This window comes from Convolutriloba macropyga, chromosome 11 (assembly GCF_964194025.1).
Source record: "Convolutriloba macropyga chromosome 11, txConMacr16.3, whole genome shotgun sequence".
NCBI classification, from domain to species: domain Eukaryota; kingdom Metazoa; phylum Xenacoelomorpha; order Acoela; family Convolutidae; genus Convolutriloba; species Convolutriloba macropyga.
Window position 1 is genome coordinate 57,470,615 of NC_134478.1, and position 27,966 is coordinate 57,498,580.

The 27,966-nt window shown below is 33.6% G+C and overlaps 1 protein-coding gene across 1 annotated transcript; it reads right to left on the reverse strand.

The window, feature by feature from the left end:
- LOC142349518 (melatonin receptor type 1B-like) lies at nt 1–27,163 on the reverse strand. The gene is made up of 5 exons (XM_075401134.1): nt 26,630–27,163; nt 25,482–25,685; nt 5,998–6,185; nt 1,090–1,253; nt 1–459 (listed from the first exon to the last, which is right to left on the reverse strand). The coding sequence occupies exons 1-5, from the start codon at nt 26,911–26,913 to the stop codon at nt 67–69; spliced, it is 1,233 nt and encodes a 410-aa protein (XP_075257249.1). The 5' UTR covers nt 26,914–27,163; the 3' UTR covers nt 1–66.
- Between the last annotated feature and the right edge of the window lie 803 nt (nt 27,164–27,966).

A 27,966-nucleotide genomic window follows, 5' to 3' on the forward strand; every position in this document is an offset into this window, starting at 1 on the left:
ACAAATTGTTAAATTATAATATCATTTACTATACTGGGATAAAAATTTTACTAACAGTGACTAATTTTAACAAGTTACTTGTCGCTCCTCGATCGAGGGAACTTTTCCTGATATCAGTTCATGTTCGATAACGAAAGACCTTTGGCTATTTGGGCTAATGATACGTTTCAGGGCTAAATTATCCGATGGCGCCCTAGTTACTATTGGTGGCGGTGGAATCCCATTCCTCCTGACGTGGGTGGATTTCAAACAGGAACACGTGATCAACTTCTTGAACGATTCCCGGAATTGAGGGTACTTTGAGGCGTAAATAACTGGATTTATGGTTGTTGCGGAGTGGATAATCCAGGTTACGACGTAGTATATGCCGTGATGGGCACTGTCATTGAAGTCGAAAGTGACCAGAAGGAACCAGGGGAAGTTGGCACACAGAAAAGCTCCAAACATCATCAGAAGAACCTAAACAGGTCTTTATGGGCGATATTGTCAAAAAAATTCTTTACTGAACTATGATTTCTTGTTAACTTTTTTTGACGAGATTTTTTTATTAAGTTTTTTCCAACTTTGATTTCTGGTTATAACATTTTTCGACAAGTTTTTATACCAAGTTTTTAGATTTTACTTCTTGTTATAACATTTTTGACGTTTTTAATAATTTTTTGATAGAAATAGTGGAAAACCGAATTCATTGTTTGCCCTAGAAGAAATCAATCATGCTCATTTGAATAACTTACGCTACTTTGTGATTGATTAGACTCTTTTTCGCCACTCTTCTCATAACAACAGTGGCGCTACAAGGAAATCGTGCCCATATGAATACCATAAAAATTATAGGACCTTTTCCGTTTATGCTCCCCCCCCCCCCCCAGCTTAAAGGGTGCATATTATTTGCACCCGCCAAGCGGAGCTGCCGCATTTTTATATAATGATATTTTATGTACTGATACGTGCTCTGTATGACATGTATTCTTGGGGGGGGGGGGGCATAACGTACTGTGGGAGGGGGTTGGGGCACAAACCTAAAGATCCATCTTATATCATGGGTTGGCTTCATTTTTGAGGCTCGGCTTTAAATTGCATAAAATGAACCTTGAGAAGTTGTATGTCTCTCTCGGTGTAAGTGCGACTGGTGTTGTTGAAATTACGCCCACTGGAATGTACTTTGGAGAATATGGAGTAGCTGGTGAAAGTCATGATGGAGAAAGAGGTCGGCAGCAACATCAGGATCTCGTACCACTGGATCGGGTAGTACCCTATAAGGACATAAAATTTGTTATAATGAAACAATAGTCCTTAAACCTATCACAGATTTTATCTACTAAAAAACGCAACGATGATAGTGTAAATTTCAACTAATATGACTAAACAAGTCCTTTTTTACTGTCAATTAATCAACATTTTTTAAAATTCTGCTTCAATTTTCTTTCGGATGAAACTTTTTATAAAAAAGGCATCATTCGAATGCAAGGACAAGTGACGAATTTCTGGCTTCATCTAACACTAACGTTCACGGTTAAAAGGTAAACTTTCTTGACGAAATCTTGTTGTTGACAAAACGCCAAAAAATCTCAAAAACAGCAAGATGTACGCTCAACACTTAATTAGCTGAATTGATCAAAAAAAAATATTTGTTTTGTTTGTGCAAAATAAGAATAAAAATGTGAAAAAAATTGGTAAATATTTGAATTTTTATTTTTTGCGTTGTTTAACTTTTTCGAGACAGTATAAACATATTTTTGAGCAATTAGCACTTCAGATATCATATTTACAAATGTACATCTAAAAAAGAACTTTTAACGTAATTTATATTTAAAGGTAATTGAAGTCCTCCCAGAAAAATAAGAAAATTTTTTAAAATAACTTTTTTCTATTTGCTTTGATTAAATCTGAAGACGCTGAAAGTAAGTTTGCGTTAATTTTTTCTGAAAAGATATTAAGCAATGAACATTCTTGTGAAAAGATATTAATTACTTAATGAATTTTGTGAAAAGATATTAAGCAATGAAGAAAAGATATGGAGCAATGAACTTTCATCATTTTGTTGCTGTCTTCCATATCAATACTTGATCCCTAAATTTTTGTTCCGACCCCACTTGTAGGGGGAGGAACTATATACTCAAATGGTTTTTTTTGTTCAGACAATTTTGGCCGGTCGATGTAATCATCGTAGAGAAATGTGAGTGGTATCACTAAAAAGCTCGTCAAGCGTAGATTTCGGAACTAAAAAGTTTTTTTGGTTTCTTTTTTTCAAGGAGTTTTTGAGGTTTAAAATTTTGTGTGAGCACGTGGTGTTTGGCATGTTTTGTTCACTTTTAGTATAAATTTTGTTCAAATAAAGATTTTTTTCTATTTAAAAAATTAATTCAAAATTACCAATTATAGGAGAAATCAAACAACTATGTGTTTCTAAAAGGCGAAAGGCCTTTAAAAAAGGCTTGTTTTGTCTCATAAGGAAGTGTACCATTAAAAAATCGATTTCTATTTGAGAGCTGTCTTTTTAAAAACCATTTCATAGTTTTTTCAAGTCAATTAGAGACTGGTTACCTTTCAAATAAAAATTCTGTTGATGACAAATCTTTTTTACAATGAAATGACGCCCAATGAACAAAAAATTTGTTTTCAAGGGCTGGCTCAAGTTTTTTTGGCTCCGCCTATGAGTTTTCGTAATTTTTATTTAAATTTTGACATTCTTGTTGAGATTTCAGTAAAATTTTGGAGTCAAATGGCATAGACTCCTTAATTATAAGTTCAATAGGCTTCCTAAAGAGCGTTAAGTAAAAGAAAGTAGAAAAATGAATGCACAGCTAATGGCTGTTAAGACTTGAAAAATATTCTTTGAAAAAAAAATCGTTTTGGACATTTACAGATGTTAAACTTGTTTTTGTCAACTCTAAGTCAGTTTCTCTCTTGATAGGCCCGCTTCTTTTCTGCTGCCACCAAAGTTAAACCAAAATGAATTTGTTTAGCGGTTTAATTTTCAAACTAATGTCTTTATGAATTCGAAGTTACAAATTTTCCAAAAAAAATTAAAATTTGTGTTATTTTTTCATATTTTTGGTTCCCATTGAAATCTTATCAAATTATCATATTTTTGACAGTTCCATCGTTTTAGAGAAGACGTTCAATTGGTAACGGAACTTTTTTTGGTCAATTGGTCGTCGAAAAGTTTTTCCAAGAAAAACGGATATTCTTAATGAGCTCCACACTGTCCTCTTGCACTCTTCTACTGTTTATTTTGGTTTTTGCCTGTATTTATGGTAGTTTTAGTAGTTTTAATTTCGTATTTTTAAAATTTTTGTTTATATTTTTTGGTTGTTTTGAAGTTGTAAATTTACAAAAACAATCCATTGTTGTTGAAAAATGACTTGAGAATGAGAAAGTTTTCACTGATTGGTTCATTTTTCAACGGCTTCGACTATTTTTTAATTTTTTTTCAATTTAATGTTGTTGCAAGTTTATTACTCTTTATGTAGTCGTAAAATGTCGAAAAGTCTGATAAGCTTCTAAATGATGGTTGACAGAAAAAAAAATAACTCAAGGCATTAGGTTTACATCAAATACTCTTAAGTTTTATGATATTTCTTCATTTAAAATTAGTTTTGTGGTTATATTAGTCAACTTGTATCTAACTCTCATCATCGACAGGCCCCATTCACCTCCTTGTAACTCAAATATTAGATTCTCTATTGATATTAAATCGTAACTGATGTGTTGTTCGTTTGCCAATAAAATGCGTTTTGATAAAAGTTTTAATGGTGGTCAATGTTTCTTTTTTCTTATTTAGGCACATTCGCAGAAATACCAGATCGCAATGATTTTCGATTGAACCCTAAGTGAACATAATTAATGTTTCAGCATAATTTTACTTGAATTATTTTAATTAACATTTGAAAGTAGATACATAAAGTTCAGGTAACAGCAAAAGATTTTTTGGCTTCACTAATTTGTGTTTTAGCAAAATGTTTGTAACCTTTTCAGTTTCGCCTCATCTTTAGTCCATTTCTGTGGCTTAATTCAACTGTGGCTTAAAATTTTGGTTGATTTTTGAGTTACGCCCAACTATTCTTTATTTTGTTGGCTTTTTGCCTGGTTTCATTAATATAAAGCCCCGTCTGCTTTGTAGTAACAAAAAAGTTTTTTTGTGTAGTAAATGTTTTATCTGATTGTGTTTCGACGTTGTTACTACGTGCTTTTAAGTTTAGATGTTAATTTTTGCCGATGAAAATGTTTTTGATTGTGCTCATTTTGTTGTTTGTTTTTTTCTCCTGTAGTCTTATCAATGGCTGATCCCGTGAGTACTCTAATGAGGCATGGCATTATTTAATTTTTTAGTAGTTTGTGTAACAACTTTTTTAAATTCAAAGATCTATTTTTGATTTTCTCTTCATTTGGTTGACAGTTAAGTGAAAAATGTAGATGAGCGCGGGTCGGAACATCATGTTCGAACGGACATTAAACAGCCTCTTTTGTTACTTTTGTATAGTGTTTGTCAAACACACCTTTAATTAGAGAAAAAATGGTCCTCAGACTGTTGCGCTTGATTTATTTGTATAAACATTAACAAATGAATGGCTTGGTTGTAAATACGCGGGTCGAGGTTTGGTCAAAAAATAATGTAAGATTAGCAGTGAATAGCGGTGAAAAAAAAACATTTTTTGTCATCACAAAGCGCCCGCATATTTAAGCGTTGAAAGCGGTGAATTTTTGCGGTTTTTGGCGGTGAAAGTTTTTTTTTCACCGTATTCACCGGATTTCTTACAAAAAAGAAACTGCCATACACGGGTTCGAACCTGTCACTTCCGGAATATCAACAACTTTATATTCCACCTACTTCAATGATATTTCCTGTGAATTTAAGATAAGCGTTAAAATTAGCGCGGTGAATATTTGTAAGATTTGCGATTTTAGCGGTAAAATTTTTTTCACCGCATTCTGCTTGTAGCGGTGAAATTTTTTTGCCGCATTCTACTGGTACCACTAAAACTTTCTTTTCATCTTTTTCTGCTGGTAGCGGTGAAAAATTTTCTTTCGCCGCTTAAGAGTTTTTTTTACTGCATTCATCGCATTGAACGCAAATCTTACACTTTTACACAAATTAACTGCAAATCTTACACCTTTTAGCGATCTTCATCGGTGTCACCTCGACCCGGGTAGCTATCTCACTATCACTTGGCTCGATCAATTAAAATTGTCATCATCGTTTTGTCAATGATTCAATTTTCCAAAAATTTTAGGACAGAAATGAAAGAAAAAATTCAAAATTGTCAGGGAACCGATTACATCTGGCTCCATAAAAATATTCTAATTATGTTGGGCAGGAGCAAGAATGGTCATTTATTTGTTCTTTTTTCTGTGCGAGTACTGTGAACAATAATTTTCGCTCCGTACAACATGCCTTCAAAATATGTTTCAACTCAGAAAATGAAAATGGACCACCGATGGTATCGGAGAAAATTTTTAAAATATGGACTGGCTAGCAACTTGGATGGAAATCGTTAAAATAACGGGGAAAAGTGGGGGATCTATGAGCTGTAATTTTATCAGCTTATGATTTAGCGTATGACGTCACGACTAAATGTTTTATCCTAATAGTTTTTGAAATGAGCAGATTTTGAAAATAGTTTTCAGGACGAAAGCAAAAAAGCAAAATTTTAATATCAGAGGCCTGAATTTACAGCTTCTTCCAATTGATGCCTACCCGGGTCAATTTACACTACCAAAAATTTGTGAGAGGGGTTCTGCAGTGGGAAGATTCTCTTAGGAGTCATCATATTGCTGCCACTTTACACCAATTCACCCTCCTGGAAGCCCAATCTTATCCTTTTACCCCTGTATTGACGGACTGACAAAGTCGCCCTTCTAAATAACTTAACCCCTACTCCTAGGATATTTTATCCCTCTTGACGAATCAGCCCCTCATTATTACTTCTTTTCACTCACTTTCGCAGCTACAGTAATCTTTTCACCAGTAACCTTTTCAGGTAATTCTCTGCTTACCCGATTCTGAGAAATACCAGGGTGGGCAAATGAGTTGCCTCCTGTCGTACGTGAACGCATCTTTGCCCTTGACAACAGCAGCCATCATGATAAGAAATGCGAATGCCCACGGACTCAGCAAGTGAAGAGGCATTGTGAATTTGTTGTAAACTCGGTCATAATAGTCGCTCTTGCAGATCGATATGTACCTGTAACATTTTATATGTACCTGCAACAAGTTAAATGATCTATTCAGTACCCCCCCCTTCAGCTTAATGGGCATATAACACTTATGCACCCCAGGCGCACGTCTTTTACATAGTAACGTACTAAATAACAGCACAAAATTTGTAAGTCATAAACACCCTTGACTTTCGGGCGGAGCAGAATATACACCAGTCAATTGCATCTCAAGGTTGCAAGACGACTCCTAGGTCGAGGTTTTCGTTTGTCTTCGTTATGTTTGTTAAGTTTTCGTTTGTCCTGATAAAACTTCCCAGGGTCGAGGTGTCACCGCTAAAAATCGCTAAAAGATGTAAGATTTGCGGTGAATTTGAGTAAAAATGTAAGATTTGCGCTCAATGCGTTTCTTTTTTGGAAGAAATCCGGTGAATGCGGTGAAAAAAAATTCACCGCTAAAAACGGCAAATCTTACAGAAATTCACCGCTTTCACCGCATTCAACGCTAAAAGATGCGGGCGCTTTGCGGTGAAAAAAGATTTTTTTTCACCGCTGTTCACCGCTAATCTTACATAATTTTTTGACAAAACCTCGACCTGGGTTACTAAGCCCGCCTGCTCCAGGACGAAACACTTTCACCCTTCGCAATGACTATTGCAGATACCAGATCTATTTTGTCTGCCCTGCGGTGTTTTTATAATGATACATAGCACGCTAGTATGCAAAAAATGACATGTTGACCAGGGGACGAAAAGTTAGATGCGGCAAAGATGCGAGGGACGGGGCAAAACAGAATAGATCCGAGATATCTAAATGTTGAAAAACCCCAAATCAAACTAAGTTTTAATTAGTGTTAGTCATCAAATTAGCAAGGACAGTTAATGATGTGCAATAACACATTATGTTCCGAACACTCGACCAGTCTAGATTTCGAATAATGAAAAGAACAATTAAAAATCTAGTAAGACAATATTGAGCATGAGTATTGAAAATAGTGGAGATCAAGGTGCAAAAAAAAGAACATTGTTAATTTCCTCTGGTACACATAAGTATAAAAAGCAAATGGTAAAAGAGGCAATGTAAAGTTAAGAATATAACATTATGTAAAATTATAAAATCATTAAATTACTTAACTAAAAAATTGACCTTAAATTATTTAAAAATGGCCTAAAATGCGAGCATAAAATGTTCTCACAATTTTATATGTACATCATGAAGATTAAAAAATAAAATTAAAATCTAATGCTCTCAATGTCATCTTTTATATCAGTTATTTTTGGGTCCTTCAAAAATTCTTTCCAAAAAAATTCTTTCAGTTCTTTTTTTAAGGAAGCTTTCGACGTTGTTTTCAGTCTAATATTAGAAGGCAGACTATTATAAATTGGAATGGCTTGTGCAATAAAAGAATCAGTTAAAAACTTATTGTTATTTCTTATATCGAACGTTACTTTTTTGACATGTCATGTTGTTTTATTCTCATGGTAGAGAGAAGTTCAATTTTATATGCTGGAAGATCGTTGCTGAGTAAGCGAAAAAAAACACTTTGAGCAATGGTATTTCAAGAGAAAAGAAACTGGTAGTAATTTGTTGCGAAGTTTGAGATCTGTAGACCGATCGTATTTTCTCCTATTAAAAATGGATTTTATTCCCCAATTCAGTTGTTTTTCTAAAGTTGTGAGTAATGACTTTTGCATTCCTATCAGAATTAGAGCGGAATAATGTAGATGATTTATTACTATTCCGTTAAGTAATAAGACTTTCGTTTTCTCTGGTAAACTTTTACTTAGTGTATTCAAAACTTTTATTCCACAAGCCATTCTCTGAAGAATCTTTTTCACTTCTCCATCAAATTTTAGTTTGCTATCAATAATTACGCCAAGATACTTCACACTCTTCGATTCTGCTATTTTTTCATTGTCGACATTTAGAACAGTATTTGTTAACCTCTTCCTGGTGCTTAACACAATATATTCTGTTTTTTGTTTGTTCACTACTAACTGGGACTTTGCAAAAAAGTCAATAATTTTTGAGATGTTAAGTTCAAATTTTGTTTTTGACGATATTTCATCAGTGTCCGATGAAAAAGAAAAGTGTCGTCTGCGTACTGGACGACCGTGCAATCCTTTTCTACAATCTTTGCCAAATCATTGACGTAATTGTTAAATAATAGAGGTCCTAAAATAGTACCTTGTGAAACTCCTCTTTTCAAATTTATCCAATCTGATTCAATTTAACTTAAAACAACTCTCTGCGTTCTTTCACTCAAAAAATTCTCTATTAAATTGGTAGCATGTTCGTCAAAACCTATTTTTTCAAGTCTCCGTAACAGTATTTTGTGGTTTATAGAATCAAAAGCCTTTGAAAGATCTAAAAACGCCCCTGTGATATTTTTTTCTTGTTGAGTTCTAATGTTATTTGTTCTGTCGATTTCAGGATAGCATCAATTGTTGAAATTTGTTTTCTATAACCAAATAGACTAATTTGTTTTCTATAACCAAATAGACTAGCAGACAATAATTGCTCCCTTTCTAGGACACTTGTGATTTGTGAACTGAACGCCTTTTCAAAAATTTTTGACAAAGCAGAAGTGACAGAAATAGGTCTATAATTGAGTGAGTCTTCGGGATTCTCTCTTTTGAAGAGTGGAGTTACACAAGCTTTTTTAAAGATCTTCTGGAAATTTTCCTTCTGTATTGAACTGATTAATGAGATAACATAGTGGTTCCGCTAGCGCTGCTTTAGCATCTTTTAAAGCCCAAGCTGGTATTTTTGAAGAACCGACTGGTTTACTTGTATTCAATGAATCTATGAGCACATTTGTTTCCTTGGTTGTTATATATTGGAACTTGAAACACGTTCCCGGAGCAGTTTTAGGAGGAATGTTGTTTGTTTGTTGCAAGCCAATGAACTCTCCTAGAGTGGAAAATCTGTAATTTAGAAGATTTACAATTTCCATGGGTTTTGTTATCTTGTCATCAAAACTGTTTAATAAAGATTGAAGTTTTGCTTGAGTCTTTTCTTTATTACAAAGATCTTGATTGAATTTCCATCTGGATTTTTCACTGTTTAACTCCATAAAACATGAATGAAATTGTTTTTCTTTTTGACGAATTAAATCGTTTTTAGTTTCATCATCGCTAATTCTTGAAAACTGTCTGTTTGTTTCCTCACATAGCCATTTTTCTTGAAGCAAAAATTTTGGTTTATCTGTTCTAATATAACAGGCATTAATTGGAGTATGTAGTGCTAAAACTCTTTCAATAATTCTTTGAAATTCTAAAAACATCATATCTCCTGTCACTGCACCGTAAACAAGCAAAACTTTATTCATAAGTCAAGCAAAACTTTATTTTAGAACAAACTAAAGTCGGGCATGATCTTTTCATGGGTAGAGCAAAAAGAATTTTTTTACGTTCTTAAATTTGCAAAACGCGCGCATTAAAATACAAGTTCCCAAAATCGGGTTTTTTGTCTTTCATTCTGTCAACTTAATTTCCTATTTTCAACCAACCAGAAACTATTGTAAAGAGAAGTCAAACACAAGCAAATTTTAACTGATTTAGTTATCTAATAGTGACTTTGTTTATACTAGGAAGAATCAAAGAAACTATGCTCATGCGCCCGCAATACCTTAGTTTTTTAGAAAGCACAGTTGAAGAACATATTCAAATATCCAAAAAATCTACCGGAAAAAAGTCTCCATTTTTATTTTATTCCAATTTACCAATAATTCTTAATTATATCTTGATCTCTTTAAGAGATCTGCTACCAACTCTAACATATTGACTGTTCCTCATCCATAATCAATAGATCAGAATGAACCAAAAATACAAACTAGTGGAAATTATAGATCATATTTTAAAAGAAACAATCTACTTTTATCTACAATGATAAGGGACTTCAGTTGGTTTTACTTGTTTTTGTCCTCACCATCAACAGGGAGCTACAAAATATCCAAATGGAATAATTCAGTTTAACCACTACGTGTTTAATGCAGAAAATTGGAAAATTGGCTTTTTCTGTTTCTCCTCCAATCTGGTCACTTCAAGAGTTCTATCAGTACTAAACAAAATACTAAGAGGACGTTAAAATATGAGGTCCAACGATATTGAAAAAAAGATACAATATTGCGCCAAGATTGTTAACCTTTTCGGAATTTTAATAGGCAGATATCGAAATTCTGCTGTTCAAAAGTCTGCATATTAATAGAGCTGCCCATGCCGTTTGAGGTTAAAAAGAGACAATTTGCATAAAGGCAACGATATACAAAGAAAAGCAGTTAAAACGCACGACTAAAATTGAAAACAAAGAAAATTTTTCAACCCAGAAACTTCTTCATTTGTACTCCAACTCCTTTAAGTGCTCATTCAAAAAATTCCACATATCCACGTTTCCCGCCAAATATCAACAAGAAGGCTCGGTAATGTGCGATTGCACATAAGGTTCCGACACCGCTCATCCACAATTTTGACATAATTCTCCAGCAAATGAAGAACAGATAGAAAAACCCAAAAATTCAAGCCTTTTTCAAAAAATTGTTTTTTAGGAACGAAAAGATAGCCTCCAAAGCAAATAACTCAGTGCAGTAAAAAATGATGCATTAAATTATTGAGATCTGCCAATATTAAGAAAGCGAGTCAAGACGAACACGAAAATCTAACAACAACAACAAACATTAATGACATCAAAAACTTTATGTCCGTCTTACAAAACAAAACTTAATAACAAAGTCAAAATATAGTCAGATAAAACTGAATCTAAACAAAGTAAATTGTAATTCGCCAGAAAAGATATGGGCCAGTCCATAATAAGGCTTGATAACAGTTAGACAATAAAGAACAAAACCAGTAAAATTTAAAAAAAAAATCGCTTATAATTATTAAAAACAATTAAAGTAAAAGTAATGAAAACCATTAGAAATCACCTAAAAAATCCCATAGATTTGCATTTAACAATGCTTCCATAGAAATGGACTAACAGCCGTTGGTATTACATTGTTTATGCTGTTACAAAAAGAACAACAAATAGACAACAAACAAAAAATCAATTAAAACTTGCCAGAAAACACCTTCTAAGCCGTAAAGACATAATTTGGCCCGCAAAACTATGTTCGATTACACTTTCATCAAACACTGATTATGTATTATGTGACCCTCTCATTATAAAAACTAGTTAACGAGTAGACAAAATGGAAAAAAAAGGCAGAATTAAGAAACACTTGTTTTTTTTTAGAAGAAAAAATTTTTTCCAAAGACATGAAAGCCATTAATTACAATATGAAATACTTAAATAGATTTATTTATTATTCCAAAAGAAGCCCCTGAGATCTGCAAATATCCAGAATATATCTTTCGTCTAAATAAAGGACGTCAAATATGACAAAAATCAAAATTAAAATTATTTTTTTTTGTGAAAAACCTGTGTCGAAGCCAGTAAAGGCATAACGAAATCTTTAAAAAAGTATCCTTTTCGACAACTTTTTTTGACAACAATATTGTCATATTTAGCTTGTAATTAGCGAGACTAGGTAACAAACATTCACTAAAAGGAATCAAAATGCAAAATTACTGTGTTTTTTTTAATTTTGGAAAACAATTGTTTTCAAAGTCATGAAAGCCATCAGCTATCTATCAACAACTTAATATCGGCTTATATTTTGTTCTATGAAAGCCAAAGAGATGGGGTCCTTAAACAGGATATTTCATACAATTAAAAAGACAAAGTAAAAACGACAGTTAAAAACAAGATTGAAAAGTTCAATTAAATTCTTCGAGAAAAAAGTGTCAAAGCCGTTAAAACCGTAATCTAAATCTTTAAGGATTTTATTTTGGTAAACTGTGCTTTTTTAACGCCAACAATGTGATAAATGAACTGTCAATAACGTGATAATGCGACAAAAATAGAAGACATGAAAAATGGGCAAAAAGATAAAAATTCAGTAAAATCTAGTAGTATCTGAGCAAGAAAACCATAACTTAAGGCGTAAAACTTCTTTAAAGAATGAATTTGAATTCAGTAGAAAGAAGAGGCATTCTCTCATTGCTGACACTGAGCTACAAGTTGACAAAGTAAGTAGAAAACGGAGGCAAAGTTCAATAAGCCATTTTTTATTTAAATATCAATTATTTTTAAAAGTCAAAACGACCATAAACGCTCAAGTAACAAATTAGATACAATAATTTGGAGCTAATTAATAAGCCAATTGGACCTATCACTAGAAAGCTTTGACTTGAAATGTTCTGTTATTTAATTAACATAAAAAAGATTTAATTTTTTAATAAAAAAGACCTACTGATTACAATCCAAATTATTTTTGGATTGTAACAGTTCAAGATCGGTCCAAAATTAGCCCTGCTAATAATGTTTCTCCATTCGGAACACCTAACTTGTCGAATGTCATAGACATAGATATTTTAATACAGAGCACTCTCAACTGAAGTTGAAGGTTTTACTTACAGAGCACTCTCAACTGAAGTTGAAGTAGAAATTGCCTCCCTTGGAATCGACAAAGATTGTTTCAGTTGTGTTTGTGTTTGCATTTCCTGCAAATTTAATCAAAGTGGCCTGAAAAAACTTATTTCGTGCTGTTTTTGATGAAAAATTCTGGATTTTGAAATATTTAGCCAGATTTTTCGACAAAGAAATTAAATAGAAATCGCCGAAAATATTTTCTGTCCTTAAAAAAAATAAACAAGGCTTTCTTACAAAATTATAACAAATTTTAGCAAAATTAGTGAAATTTTTCTGTCAAAATTCCGAAAAATGTGAATAAAATCTACGGAATTCACTCTATTTTCTCAAAAGTTTAAACCTTAAACCTCGATAACTCCCTGTAAAAAACGAAAATCAAAAAAAAATATTTTTAATTCCATATTCTACGCTGGACAAGCTTTCTAGTGATACCAGGCTCTACGATGAATATATCGATCGGCCAAAATTGACTGAACATAAAAAAACCCATTTGAGTATATTGTTCCTCCCCACTCAAGAGGGGTCGGAACAATTATATATCAACAACTAATAACTAAAAAATGAGGAAAATGAGAAAAAAATATTAAACTCATTCAATTTCTAGAGTCACAAATTGAAATGGCTTACACTTTAAACAATGAAACTAAAATTTTGCCAGCATTGAATCTAAATATGTTCAGCAAAAGAAACAAATGTTAGTTAGTGTACAAAAATTTTAGTGGTAGTTAAAGACCGTGGTGAATCACTCGATTCAGCTAAGTTTTGAAAATTGTGAAAACAAAAGTAATTCACAGAGCTGTGTTTTTTCACAGAGGCAAATAAACACCGCTTTTATCACTCAAATGTCAGTAAACAAAATTGGGCCATTTAGCATCCCTTAGCCGCCTCCCTCACCGCTACCAGCACCGCTGCCGCCACCACCGCAGCGGCACCATCAACACCTGGTCTTTTGTTTTCTGACCGTTTTAGTTTTTTGTGCTATAAGTGTCCGGCTCTATCTTAATCTTCTAGTTGGGCAAAAATGCCCACATGCTCCACTTAACAGTAAATTAATTGCCACTTGTTACTAAACTCTTTTGTTGCTTGTAATTTGCAATGTTTGCAATGTATTTAAAAATTAAAGATGCTTCAAAAACAACGATAGTAAGGTGTTTGAAACAACGGCAATGTATATCCCCTATTACTATAAATATTCCATAATGTCAGGTCTGCATTTTTCGTGGGGGTGGGGGGTGTGTAAGGGAAAATATCGACAATTTAATCATCAAGTATATTTGCTAAACAAAGGATAAATTATTTTCCTTGTTTCCAAAAACTTGAGTGACTTGAGTGCCTTTTGACTATCTCTTTGTAATCTTGCTGTTTTCACTTTTGGGGTCTATTTTTAGTGCCTTTTCAAAAAATATTGCTAACAGCTTGAAGCCACAAAACTAGAATTACGCAAAGAAGAGGTTACTTTTTGTATGTTTTCCAGTAACTTCAGAGGTTAATAATCTGAAACGGTTCGCATTTTTAAAGTTTCATCATCACAAAAAACAATTATACTAGTAATGACTATTATCAATTTTAAAAGGCATCTATTTGATATGCAAGGAATTAATAGTCTTTTTAGAGCGATCACCGCCGTTTTATTGGTCCAATCAACATATTGCGAAATAACAAAATTAGTATGGTAAATTATACTTTTTTAATAAACTATCATATAATAAGCCAAATCATAAAATATTGAAACAATGAAATTCGAAAAATATTACCGTTGCATATTGTTATATCCTCTTAAATTACTGAAAACATGTGACTTCTATCTTCTTATTAAAAACTTTGTCGTATTCATATTGCAAATTTTGTCGCTTAAGATGAATTAGGACGTTGAGAATATGCGTCATGCGGGGGGATTGGGAATTAGTTAATATGGGTTCAACATCCTACTCTTTAATACAAACTAACAGCAATTTTAGAATATAGCTCTTCAATAAACGACAGTAATTTTAGTTTAATTTAGAGCGGTTTAATTTAGAGCAGAAATTCTAGTTTAATAGTCTTTTTCCAGCGATCACCGCCGTTTTATTGGTCCAATTAACATATTACGAAATAAAAAAAATTAGTATGGTAAATTATATTTTTAATAAATTATCAAATAATAACCCAAATTATAAATTATTAATATAATGAAGCCCGAAAAATGTTACTGTTGCATATTGTTATCCTGTTACATTACTGAAAACATCTGACTTCTATCTTCTTATTAAAAACTTTGCCATGTTCATTTTGCAAATTTTGTCACTTAAGATGAATTATCCCGTTAAGGATATGCGTCATGCAGGGGGGGGATTGGGAATTAATTAATATGAGTTCAACATCCTACTCTTTGATACAAAGTAACGGCAATTTTAGATAACAGCTCTTGAATAACCGACAGTAATTCTAGTTTAATGGGCTTTATTCGACAGAAAATCTGAACTTAATAACGTAAGAATGAAGAATTGAAACCCTAATGACCACATTTATTTATGTTTTCAACAAATTTGAACAAATGTAACTTGAGCAAATATAATTTCTAAAAATTTCATTCAGTCATTCAAAAATTCTTCAAAAAATTTTATTTCAAACGTGGACAATAAAACGGAATTAAATTGCTGCGATCGCTAGCTTCTTTAAAATTAGAACCCAAATGCTGACAAGTCCTGACGTACAATTCAAAGAAATTTCAGTGACTAAACAAAACAACTAGACCTAGAACGGACTATGAGTGAATTGGGAGCACCATTTAGAAAAAAATCGGATAAAAAAACAAAAAAACAGTAAAAATCAAAGTTAATTTCACATATGTGAAGAAAAAACCACTAACGAGAAGAGAAATTTGGTTCAAACAAAAAACTAGGCCTAGAATTAACTATTAATGGATTGGGAAAACCATACAGAAAAAAATCCAGTCCAAGAAATCGAAAAAACAGTAAAAATCACGGTGAAATTGCCGCATGTGAACAAAAAAACCACTAGCGAGAAAGCGAATTTTTGTTCAAACACCGTTTTCTCACTCTTCTTTAAAATTAGAGCGAAAAAATTCACGCCGCAAAACCACTCGCTTTTCGCTCCAATATCTGTTTCGGCGTGACCAAAATCACTACTCCAATTTGACTTCAAAAATCATGAAAATGTATGAACAGATCTTAAAAAAAGACAGCGCCACAATACAATTCAAATTCTTTGAATTATAAAAACCTTGAATTAAACCGAGCCTATTTCAGCAGAGATCAATTAATTCTTCACATGCTTTGTGTTAGATGATGCCGGACCTGAGTCTCATAATACTTTGATACTGAATCATAGTATTTTTATTGTGATTTTTATTATGCCCATAGTTCTGATCATGACACTTTACAGATATTTCATGGTAAAATTCATAGTAAAATTCTGAGCTCAGTCTTAAAATAAGGAATCTTTTTTCTGATAATACTCCGAAACAGACTGCTTTTCAGCCTAAATTTTATAAATTTTCATACTGTTTAGCATGAACATTATACTTTTCTCTTCTTAGTTTAAAAAATAACTTTAGAAATGTAAGAAATTAAATTACAATAAACATTTGCTGAAAAGAGGGTGTAAGCATTCAACAACCGTCACAAAAAGCAGTTTTAGCCCTTTGTCTTTATTTGATTTCAGCTGACGCCAGTAAGGTTAACATTTGAATTGTCTGTGACGCCAGCTGGCTAACTGCAGCATGCGACACTTAATCCGTTTTATACACCCTTTTATACTTTTCATATAAATTTACTTAATTTACTAAATTTTCATATAAACTCAGCCCATTCAATATATGTGCACGTTTACAGGTTACTGGTAACTATCGACTCAGCAACGAATCCTTTCCTCACATTTTGAGGTACGAGAAGTTTTCCCCAAGTCATGGTGTCCGTTATAGGCGACGGCTTTATCGATACAGGTTGCGTGTACATCACCCTAATCTGTGAAGGAGTACCCTGACTGAAATCCTCCGCCCAGAAAAAGTCCCAATTTTACTGAAGGGAGGGATGGAAGAATGGGGGGGTGGAAGGCTGGCGGCGGGGCGGTCGAAGGATGGGTAGTAGCTGATGAAGCCCCTTCTTCTCTTCTTCTGCTTCTTCTTCTTCTTCTTCTTCTTCTTCTTCTTCTTCTTCTTTTTCTTCTTCTTCTTCTTCTTCTTCTTTTTCTTCTTCTTCTTCTTCTTCTTTTTCTTCTTCTTCTTCTTCTTCTTTTTCTTCTTCTTCTTCTCCTTTTTCTTCTTCTTCTTCTTCTTCTTCTTTTTCTTCTTCTTCTTCTTCTTTTTCTTCTTCTTCTTCTTCTTCTTCTTCTTCTTATTCTTCTTCTTCTTCTCCTTCTTCTTCTTCTTTTTCTTCTTCTTCTTCTTCTTCTGCTTCTTCTTCCTTTTCTTTTCTTCTTCTTCTTCTTCTTCTTCTTCCTTTTCTCTTCTTCTTCTTCTTCTTCTTCTTCTTCCTCCTTTTCTTTTCTTCTTCTTCTTCTTCTTCTTCTTCGTATTCTTAAAACACTCACGTGCACATTTTAAAATACCGAAAACCTGCAGTGCAAGAAGTTAAAATGCCAGATGTTGACTTCCGTTGACTTTCGTCAATTTAAAACGTGAGCGTTTTATGATTTCAGCATGATTAAGTGACTCTGCAGAAGTCACTTTGAAAATCTGACTCAATATCTCGAACTGCTTCGCGGTTCTCGATAAACGCTAGAAGTTCTCATTGACTTCAAGCAGTGTCACTTAACCATTACTTCTTCTTCTCGAGCCGAAGAAACTTGCATTTATCGCAATTCTGGTCTTTTAGCTGACTGTGGTTTACTACTGGCTTGTATACATGGTGCATTGCTTTGCTAAATAGCATTTTCATGCTGAACCAAAATATTTTTTTGTTTATATCGAAAATTTCGTTTTTCTGCTGAATTTTTTCTGAACATTATGAAAAACTCCTTCGGTTAATAAGATTCAGTACTAAATTGTCGATTTTTTTTGGAATAGAATGATTCAGTACTGATATACTCTGACATTAGGGTCCAGTATAGAAATAAATATTTTTAATTCAGCGGATTTCAGACCTTTTCATCTCTAGATGTTTTAACAATACAGCCATGATGGGGCCGAAATTACAATATATTCAATTTAGGGTGCTACGGGCCATGGTTAGGTTCATATTTTGATTTTTCCTATTGATAATGACTACCTCCAGTTGGCCCTCTTTCATTCTTCACGTTCTAATAATCATTATGTGGGTCTTTTATATAAAATTCTGCTGTTATGCTTTCAGTTCATATTGTGAAAAAAATTTATTTTTAGTCCCCTGCCGGAAGTCTAAAACTAAACATGTTATGAACTCAAATGTCTCCTAAGTAACAGCACATCACTTCTAAAATAAAAATAATTCAATAACTTCTTCAAGCAAAATAGTTTTTTTACTGAAAACTGTTAGTTCTGTTTGACGAATTACTCAACAGAAAGAGAAACTCCTTACCATATAACGCACTATTTTTTCATATGTTTATAGTTTCTCCGAACAAATTAAAGGTGATTTTGACGTTTTCAGTTTGAAACAAAAAACATTTTATAAATGGTCGGCAGAATACTGGAAGAAACCGATTACTTTGTGAATAAGAAGCAGCTTCCTCTAAAGGCAGAAAAAAAGGAAATCAGTTTTTACGACTAATTCAGATCCAGAAGAAAATCAAATATTGTTTTCAAAGACAAACTTTTAAAACCACAATAAGCTGCCGTTACCTTGGAATACATATTGACGCAAAGTTATTGTTTGAGAAACACCTGAATTCCGTTTTAAATCAAATGGCGATCGCTTTTTCTTCAGTATATTTTTTGGGAGGATTAACATCCCTTTGGAAGTTGAAATTGTTGTTTTCAAATAATTAGTGTTTTCACATGTATAATTCACAGGCGCTAGAATTTTTCAACGTAGAAATCGTCAATTTAACCGATAAATACAATTGACACTGGTATTGCGACAGCTGAACTGGTCATTTCACAAATTATCTGAGCAATTCAAACAGAAAACAGAAAAACACTCTTGGGATTATCTGGAAACTTCAAAGGTACTACAAATCGCCTAAATTGTAAGCAGAACTTAATAAAAAAAACAACTCATACAAAAAGAAAGATGAAAAATAGAGTAAGGTAATAGAAAATGTTGTTAAGTGAAATAGGTTGCCCTTGCGAGTTTGAGCTTGGAAATCTAAGCATACTTTTAAACGAGCTTTAAATGGTTTCCTTTTCACTCAATTTGAAAAAATACCAATTAATTGATATTAAATTTTTAGTCTTATTTTTTCATATGTAGGAGGATATACCCGAAGCCTCATTCCAACAGTTAGATCACTGTATTAAACTTGCATCCAACAAAATAACGCATGGTGGTTTGTAATTTGCTATTTTTAGCCTGTGTTTTTCAACATGACAGTTATGCTTTTTACATATTTCCTCAGAATTAACTACTCAAGAACAACACACAATTTCCCTAATTTTCATTGTTCTTACCTGGCAATGTTGCAGAAAAAGTAACTATATAAACCATGATAGTTTCCAGAGCAGCTGATCGATGGGTTTGAGATATTTCCTGATGTAGCGATTAATCGAGTGAGGGGAAGGATGTATCAGAGCTTCGCAGTCTGATTTTGAATCATTGATTTCAAACTCTGCAGGTTTCGAATTTGAAAGTTCAGCAGGCTCGACTGAAACTTGGGGGGGGGGAGGGGGGTTGTAGCTTTGGACAGTTTTTCCAACAAAAAGAGGCTCAAATTGCTCACAAGGTAAAGCCTTCTTCGACAACTTGGTCCTCAATTTTTAGTAACATTGTATGAACGCTGGCAATATATACCACTGAAGGTGATCGAACTAAATACAATGCAGCAAATATAGAGAAAACAGTCACCAAGACGAGAATACACGAAACACACACGAAAAGTGGCCAAAAATAGTTCAGTGATGATGACTCCAACATAGACCAGACCAATCCCCGAATGAGGGTTCCTGTTCCTCGGGTCTTCTTTCCCAGAGAAAGACACCATTTATGCACATTACACCGACCGAAGCTGCAGAGATGATATTGAGACAAACGTTATTCATTCCTGTTCAACCAGCAGCTAATGAAAGCTCAAAAATTTATGTCTTCACCTGACTTGTCAAATTTCTAAACTTTCTTTTGGTCTCTAGATTCATGGCAAGCTCTCAAGTTTTTTGAATTGAAACACTCTAGGGGGGGGGCAATTCGTTAGACCTATCAAAGCTAAACAGTTGCTCTGCAAACCCAGAAGTGTTCTAGCAATCAAGATGTGGTTCAACGACCCTAAAAAAACACAGTGAGAAAACATGACACAGATAATAAACTCATTTGAATCAAGATGAATATTTTCGGTATGCACCCGACACCGTTGAGAGAACCTGATAGAGTTAGATATGTGCGTATATGGACCAAGATCAAAATGTTTCCATAAGAAAAGTTGTCATAGATCGTATGAAAAATAAGCGCGCGACAATCAAAAATAGATGTCTAAAAAAATCGTTACACAACCAAACTTCTAATTGTGCCTCATTACAACCCTCAAAAGATCTGCCATTAATAAGACTATGAGAAAAAAACAAACAACAAAATAAGTAAAAACAGAAATTTCACGGCAAAAACTCATTATCTAAATTTAAAAGCACTAAGTAACAACGTCAAACTACAATGAGACAAAAAACTTACTGAACAAATGTATTTTTTCTTAACTCCACAGCAGATATGATTTCTCCTTGTTTAGACTAGGTAACAAGTCGACAAAAGAATAATGAGGCGAAATTCAAAAATCAATCAACATTTTAAACCAAGCAAGTTCAAAAGTCTTAACAACCATTAGTTTTTAACAAAATAAATCTTGATAAAATTACAAAAAGCCAGAATGAAACCAATAGGACCTGTCTTTGGTTAGACTAAGCCATAGGAAGGCACAAAAGATGCAGAAAAAATCAAAAAAATAGGAACAACAAATAACAAACATAGCTAAAACACAAATTATAATCATTATAATCATTAGCTAAAATCTGAATATTATAGATTTTAATTTCAATTCAGCTGAATTTTTACTGAAAGAATAAAAAAGTTCTATTGGACCACGTTTGAAAATAATTGGGATCTGTGTATGCGACCTCTCAAAGATGAGGATAAGTTACAAGTTGACGAAAATAACAACAAGAACTGGAAAAATTGAAAACTCCTTAAAAATTTTGAAAACGTATAATATCATCAACTTTAGGACCATTCGCCATCAACTGAATGCTTTGGGAAACATCATTTCTTTAATCCTCGATTACGAGAATATTAGACTGGTCAGCATTTTACGCCAACCTAAAGAATAAAAATAACAAGCAAAAACAGCAAATTCAAAAGAAATTGAGCGAGAAAAGTGTCGAAGCCCTTAAAAATCAAAAATTGAACTCTTCAGAAACAATTTTTCAACTTTCAATTACTTTTTAACAGCAATGAGATTCAGTTTGACAAATTTGAGTCCAGTAAATCAACAAAGAAACCACGAAATTTTTGTGGAGAACCCGTAGTTTCAACGCCATTAATTTCAGTAGCTTTCAACGGAAGCTAATTAATACGCAAAACTGTGCCTCGATGAGACGAAAAAGTTGCTTGTCATTCATAACTCATCAAAAAGACGTTACAATAAACAATTGACTATGAAAACCAACAAATACAAGCAAAATCCAAAAATTAGGTCGGAAAGTGGGAGAAGAAAGTGTCGAATATAATTAAACCATAATCTTTTCTCTGAAGACTTTATATTTAATCAATTGAACGTCTCCGGAGTATTTTTTTAAAAAAATGAAAATGCGTGCATTGGAGCCATAACACCAATATTTAGAAGATAAAACCGCTAGCCAGATTAATTTTGGTTTAAGTAGAAATTGAATCAATTGAAACTCGTGCATCGGAGTCATAACACCAATACGTAGAAGATAAAACCGCTAACTAGATTACTTTTGGTTTAAGTAGATGAAGAGAAGACGGGTTATTACTCAGATTGACTTACAGTTGACGAAAATAAGCTTACGAGCGGTTAATGTTTAAAAATTTTCTCGAAAAATCGTTTAAAGTTTTAACAGCCATTAATTTCAATAGCTTTCAACAGAAGTTTGAAAAAACGCTCTGCTATGCCTTTATAGGCGGACAAAGATATTTTTTATGCATTTGTAATCAATAGGACACCATAATAAATGTTATGACAATGGAAATGACAACTTATACAGGCAAAAAAAAACAAAAATTCAGTAGAAAAAGTGCGAGAAAGTGTCAACGCCATTTAAAACATAAGTTTTTATCTGAAAATTTTATCGATGATACATTGAATGTCTTGTCTAAGTCAAAAGGAGAAATCAATATCAGGATAATGTGATAAAATTTCAAAAGGAAACAATAATACGAAAACGACCAAAAAAATGTTCTAAAAATTTTTGAAATCTTGTGGCATTGAAATCATATATCAAATAGTTAGATGATAAAACAACTAAACAGAATGTTTTGGCTGCAGTAGAAAGGACAACGGTCCTGTTATTAATGAGACTGTCATACAGTTCACGAAAAAATTTTAATGTCCGTTAATTTTGAAAAAAACATCCGGAAAAATCATTTCTAAAATCTTAACAGCCATTAGTTGTCAACTCAAAGCTCTATATAGGTTCATCTAATGCTCATTACGAAATCTTTTACACTTTTAGTCTACAAGTCTATGCCATAGTAAAAAGCCATGTCCCAAAAACTTAGTAAAACCTCAAAAAGGAAATCAATATTTCATTTAAAATTACGAAAACTCAGAGTCGAAGCCAAAAAAACACGAGCTATTGCTTAAAAACGCAGTATTTGTTCATTGGGCTTCATTAGACTGTAAATGAGGTTTAACATTAACGGAAATTTGATATGAAAACTAACTAGTCTCTAGGTCACTTAAGAAAACAATAAAAATATAAAAAGTTTTCTAAGAAAAGAGCTCTCAAATAGAATTCGAGTTTTTTTTAGTAAATTTTCCTATGAGACCAGAGCAAGTCTTTTTATCGCCTTTTGTGTATTAGGAACTCACATTTGATTCATTTTGTGGCGTGAAAAACAATTTTGAATAATTATTTTTATAAAAAAGATCTTAGTTTGAAGAAAAATTACACTAAAAGTGAACAAACCATGCCAAATATCCCGTGTTCACACAAAATTTCAATCCTCGATACCTCCTTTAAAAAAACAAAAATAAAGAAAATTTTTTTAAATTTCGAATTCTACGCTGGACGAGCTCTTTAATGATACCACTCAATTATCTCTACGATGAATATATCGATCTGCCAAAATTGTCTGAACAAAAAAACCCATTTGATTTTATAGTTCCTCGCCCCACAAGTGGGGTCAGAAAAAACGCTTTACAAGATCTAAATTTATTACTTAGTGCAGGAAATAACTGTAATTTCTATAAGAAATTTATAAGTGTTTAAATTTCAATTTCTTGGGTTTTTATTGTAACTCGGAGCGCTATGTCTAATTTGATAAATGAAGTGTTAATCATGAAGAACACCTTTAAAATAAACTAAAATCCCTCATTTCTAAGTTCGGAATTTGGAAAAATGTAACTTTTTTAACCACCAATTTCCTTTAACAATAGTTTTTATAAAAATTAAATGTCCTTTTCACCCAGGTGGAGGTCGCGCTCGAAATCGCCTCTGATCAGAACGTCCCAGACAAGTGGGACCTCTGATCAGACCGCCCCAGACCGAAGTGATCTCTGATCAGACGAGTGTGCGCTCGAAGATCTTTATGCGCTCGAAGTGCGCTCGAATCCGCCTCTGATCAGACTAAAGTGCGCTCGAAATAGCTTCTGATCAGACTGAAGTGCGCTCGAAATTGCCTATGATCAGACAAAAGTGCGCTCGAAATCACCTCTGATCAAAAAAAATGCGCTCGAAGTTGTCTCTGTTTAGACTAAAGTGCCTTCAAAATAGTCCGATCAGAGAATGATTTTGGACATGAACAAATCTCTCAATATTGTTATTATATATTCATTTCATGAAAATCGATGTTATCAATCTTATATTCGACTAACAAAAAACCAATCCTAAAATTATTGCTAATGAAATTAAAGCCCCAGAAAATGCTCAAAAAATTATTGAGTATGCCATTTATCTATGTTTTTAACTGAATAAATGAATTTAGACACCTTTGCATAAAAACGTCTTGATCTACTGATTCAAAATCTTTCCTTCAGGGTACCGGCAGTTGCTATCAACTGGACCACTTGGTTCTAATCAAACCCATCAGATTTTCGGATGGAGTTCTTATCAGAATGGTGTTTTATTGTTGACTCTTACCAGATACAACAAACGTCAGTAAAAAAAAACAAAAAAAAACTTGAAAAAAAATTCGCTCGACTTGGTCTCTGGTCAGACTAGTGTGCGCTCGAATCGGCCTCTGATCAGACTAGTGTGCGCTTGAAACTGCCTCTGATCTGACCGTTCCAGACCAAAGTGACCTCTGATCAGGCAGGTTCCAGACCATTGTCCAGACAAAAGTGCGCTCGAAGCCTTTTCCAGACCAGGTAATTCGAGCGCACCGAGAACATGTGTGAGCTCGAAGATGGTCTGATCAGAGCTCAATTCTGTCTGACCACCTCGACCTGGGCAGCACTGAAACAGAGTTAACAGGTATTACCCAGTCCTGTTCAATTGAAAATGAAATAAAATTAGACAATTTTTACTGCACAGAACACAAATAGAATGCATTATAACTGATCATCATGTTTTTATTGCTGGCTTTCAACTGCACATGCTGTCTTTTATAAGACCAGTGATTAGTCCACCTGTGAGACAGCATGTGCATAGCTAGACCAGCAGTATCAGGAATTATGTTCAAATAACATTCAGAAAACTGCGCAATTTTACATTATCTTCCTTCCAAGGAATGTCGTGAGCAGCAAAATTGACAGTTAAAAATACATGATGAAAAAATATGGCCATTACTAAGATTATCTGTGAGTTAGATCCGGACTATGAACAAGTATAAAACAGAGTCTATTTAAAATCACCAAGAGTCTTACATTGTTGCAAATGTTTCGTCAACAAAACCAAATCACTGTTCCGAGTTATACTGCCACTTTAAAGGGGTACGTTTATTTCAGTGTTTGCTGTAGTGTTTTCTGTCCTTGGTTAAGTGAAAAAATTGTCAGTTTTGCTTGGTAGAGTTTCGTTAAACAAATTTTCGAAATAAAAACAGAAACAAGACTTTTTGAATAAATGAATGAAGCTTCATTTACGTTTACTGTAGCTGCGAGTAGGACTAATGTGCAATTTTGCCAATACTTTCTATGTTATAGCCGATCAGAAAAACAACTAGTTTTCAAAATAGTTATTAATCAAAAAGAAGATCAGTTTTTTGTTTTTCTGGAAAATTGACGGAGAAGACCGTTCTGAAAAACTTCTCGTTGTTGCTTGTTCGTTGTAGCTATTGAGCCATTTTAAAGTTTTGTAGGTAATGCAGTGGGTAACAAAAATGCAGGGTAACAAAAATGCAGGCTCTTTAAAACTTTTTAAATGAGATGCTGGTGCTGTTTGAAACCTGTGCGCCGTATTTCTTGATAAACTAGATTTAACTCAGATGCACTGAAAAGGAGTTCACACAAGCATGACAATTGTAAATACATTCTTCGTCAAAGTCTAACAAGCCAGAAAATGGCATGAACAAGTGTCGGAATCAGTGATGATATTATTTGTGATTTGTGCGATTGGGTTTGATTATTTTTGATTGGGTTTAAATTTGCCCAGTATTGATTTTACCCCTGCAGTTCACTACCTGTTGATTGCAATTGCGCAGATGCATGCGATGGAGCATCGACATCCGATTCCACAGACATATCCAGTGATGAGACAGAGGGAGTTGTACCTGACAAGGACTCCCTGGTCCCACAACAGTACCACCCAACTACTGACCACATTCACACACGATACACTCAGGTCACTCAGGGACAAATTAGCCACTTGGATCAGGGGCACAGTCCTATGAAGTAAATATTATCATAATGATCAAAAAACTATAAGATATAATTAAAAACTTTTTTCAAACCTTAAGAAAATAAATAAAGCCAAGGTTTAGCATCATGATACAATTAAAAAGCACCTTACAGTATAGGATATGGTGACAAAGGAACGATTATGCTTATAGATAGTTTATATAATGTCTGTGTACTTTGTCGCCAAATTTCATAAATTGGTGCAATGCTAACTAACAGGGTGTCCCGAATTTTCATCACTAATTGTTTAAACCCCTATCATTTCACCCCTCCCTCATTTCACCCCTCCATCATTTCACCCCTCCATCATTTCACCCCTCTATCATTTCACCCCTCCATCATTTCACCCCTCCATAATTTCACCCCTCCCTCATTTCACCCCCTCCATCATTTCACCCCTCCATCATTTCGCCGCTCCATCATTTCGCCCCTCTATCATTTCACCCCTCCATCATTTCACCCCTCCATAATTTCGCCTCTGTATCATTTCACCCCTCTATCATTTCATCCCGTTTTTTAATCCTTTATGTAATTGGTACTGTTATCGCTCGCACTATAATCAGTTGGTCATGCCATTAGAAGTACGGGCGGTGGATCTTTAAGACAAGATCTTGCATCCATCCGGTTTCGACTTGGGAAGTGAGAGAGAAAATTGAGAATTCACTTTAACGCCTTCAAACTCGCCAAAATTTTTTTCTAAGATTTGAATTAAAAAAACTTAATTGCTATGACACAGGACTCAGATCAATTGCCCACCCAAAGTGAATGTTTCTGATCTGATTATGTCAGAATGTTGTCTCATTTCTTGTTACAAGATACTAGCTACCAGTTAAACTATTTATAAATACTCCTAATTTTCAGTGCCTCAACCTGCAAAGTTACTCCAAAGTAACAGTTGTAATAAGAAATGATGGGAAAAATGGGAATTTACTTCAACTCTTTGAAGCTGGCAACACTCAAAATGACGAGTAGATTTCCAGGAATACCCACTGTTAGCCAGAGTAAACTGACACACAAATAAATGTAGTCCCAAATTGGCTCCAACATATTATCAGTGGGTTGCAAAAACCCATCTTTTTGGGCAAATTTCCCGGCGCTTGAGAAATCGTAAACTCCCCCCACTGTTTCTTGGGAAGCAAGTAGAGCAGATTGGGCTGTGCTGAACTTGGGAATATTTTCAGGAATAATTGAATAGTTGTTGTTTTTGAATACCATAATTGGCAAAAATCAAGAAAGTATTACATTCGAGATATAAATCAAAAAAATAAAAGACGGCAATTTTAAACAGATATTCTGAAACAACTAATGGCTAGAAAAGAAGTCACATTTTTGCTCTAAAATTTGAAAATGCTCTTTATTAATTGAAGGCGCCGGTGGCTTGCTATTTAAAAGCCGAAAGAATAAGAAATCTGTCATCTTCAAAAATTGACATATACTAAATTGATGAAGAATTCGAGAAGCAGAAATAGAATATCTTTCATGAAGAAAATGAAATAAATTTTTTTGCCCACAGTCAAACGGTAATTCCCCTGGGGCTAATAAGAAATTTAACAATTTATCATTTTTTATTGTCTCAATTGTGTGTATGAAGTACGTTTTTTAATAGATCTCAAAAAAATGAAATTTTGCCCACGGTGTGAAATCGGTCGTGAATAATACACTCCAAAAAAGGGGGTAATTCATACAATTATAATTGGATGAAAAACGCAACAATGCATTCTTTATCTAGTATACCTATTTCATAAAAAGGGACAAAATATCCCCGTTTTCTGTTTTCCACAAGATTAAATTTTATTCAACTTGGAAGTCTAATTACATCTAGCTTAAGAATCCTCAATAATATCTTTACCCCGCCCCCACACCTCTAATGAGCTTCATATCAAGCTTAAGAGTCAAAGAAGAGATAACAAAACGGCTAGTTTAAATTCTCGAGTGGTAACAGAAAGTTTTAACAGAGTCAACTGGTGAAAAAATACATGTTGTCAAAAAAAAGATGGCATTAGTTTTTTTCACTAATTTATTCTATCCAATTTCACAAAATGCCAAAAAAACATTTTATCGAATCTGACGACTCGACTATTGAGAGCACCTAGACTGAAAGGAAAAAGTTAAAATTGCAAAAAGGAATAAGTTGTCGTTTTCTCACCAAAACTCTTATTATTATGTTGTCCAGATAACTTGCATTAAATATCCATTTAATGTTATTTGTCAATTTATGACGGTTGAGTAAACATGACGCCCATTGAAAAAAAATAAGGAAATCTTTTG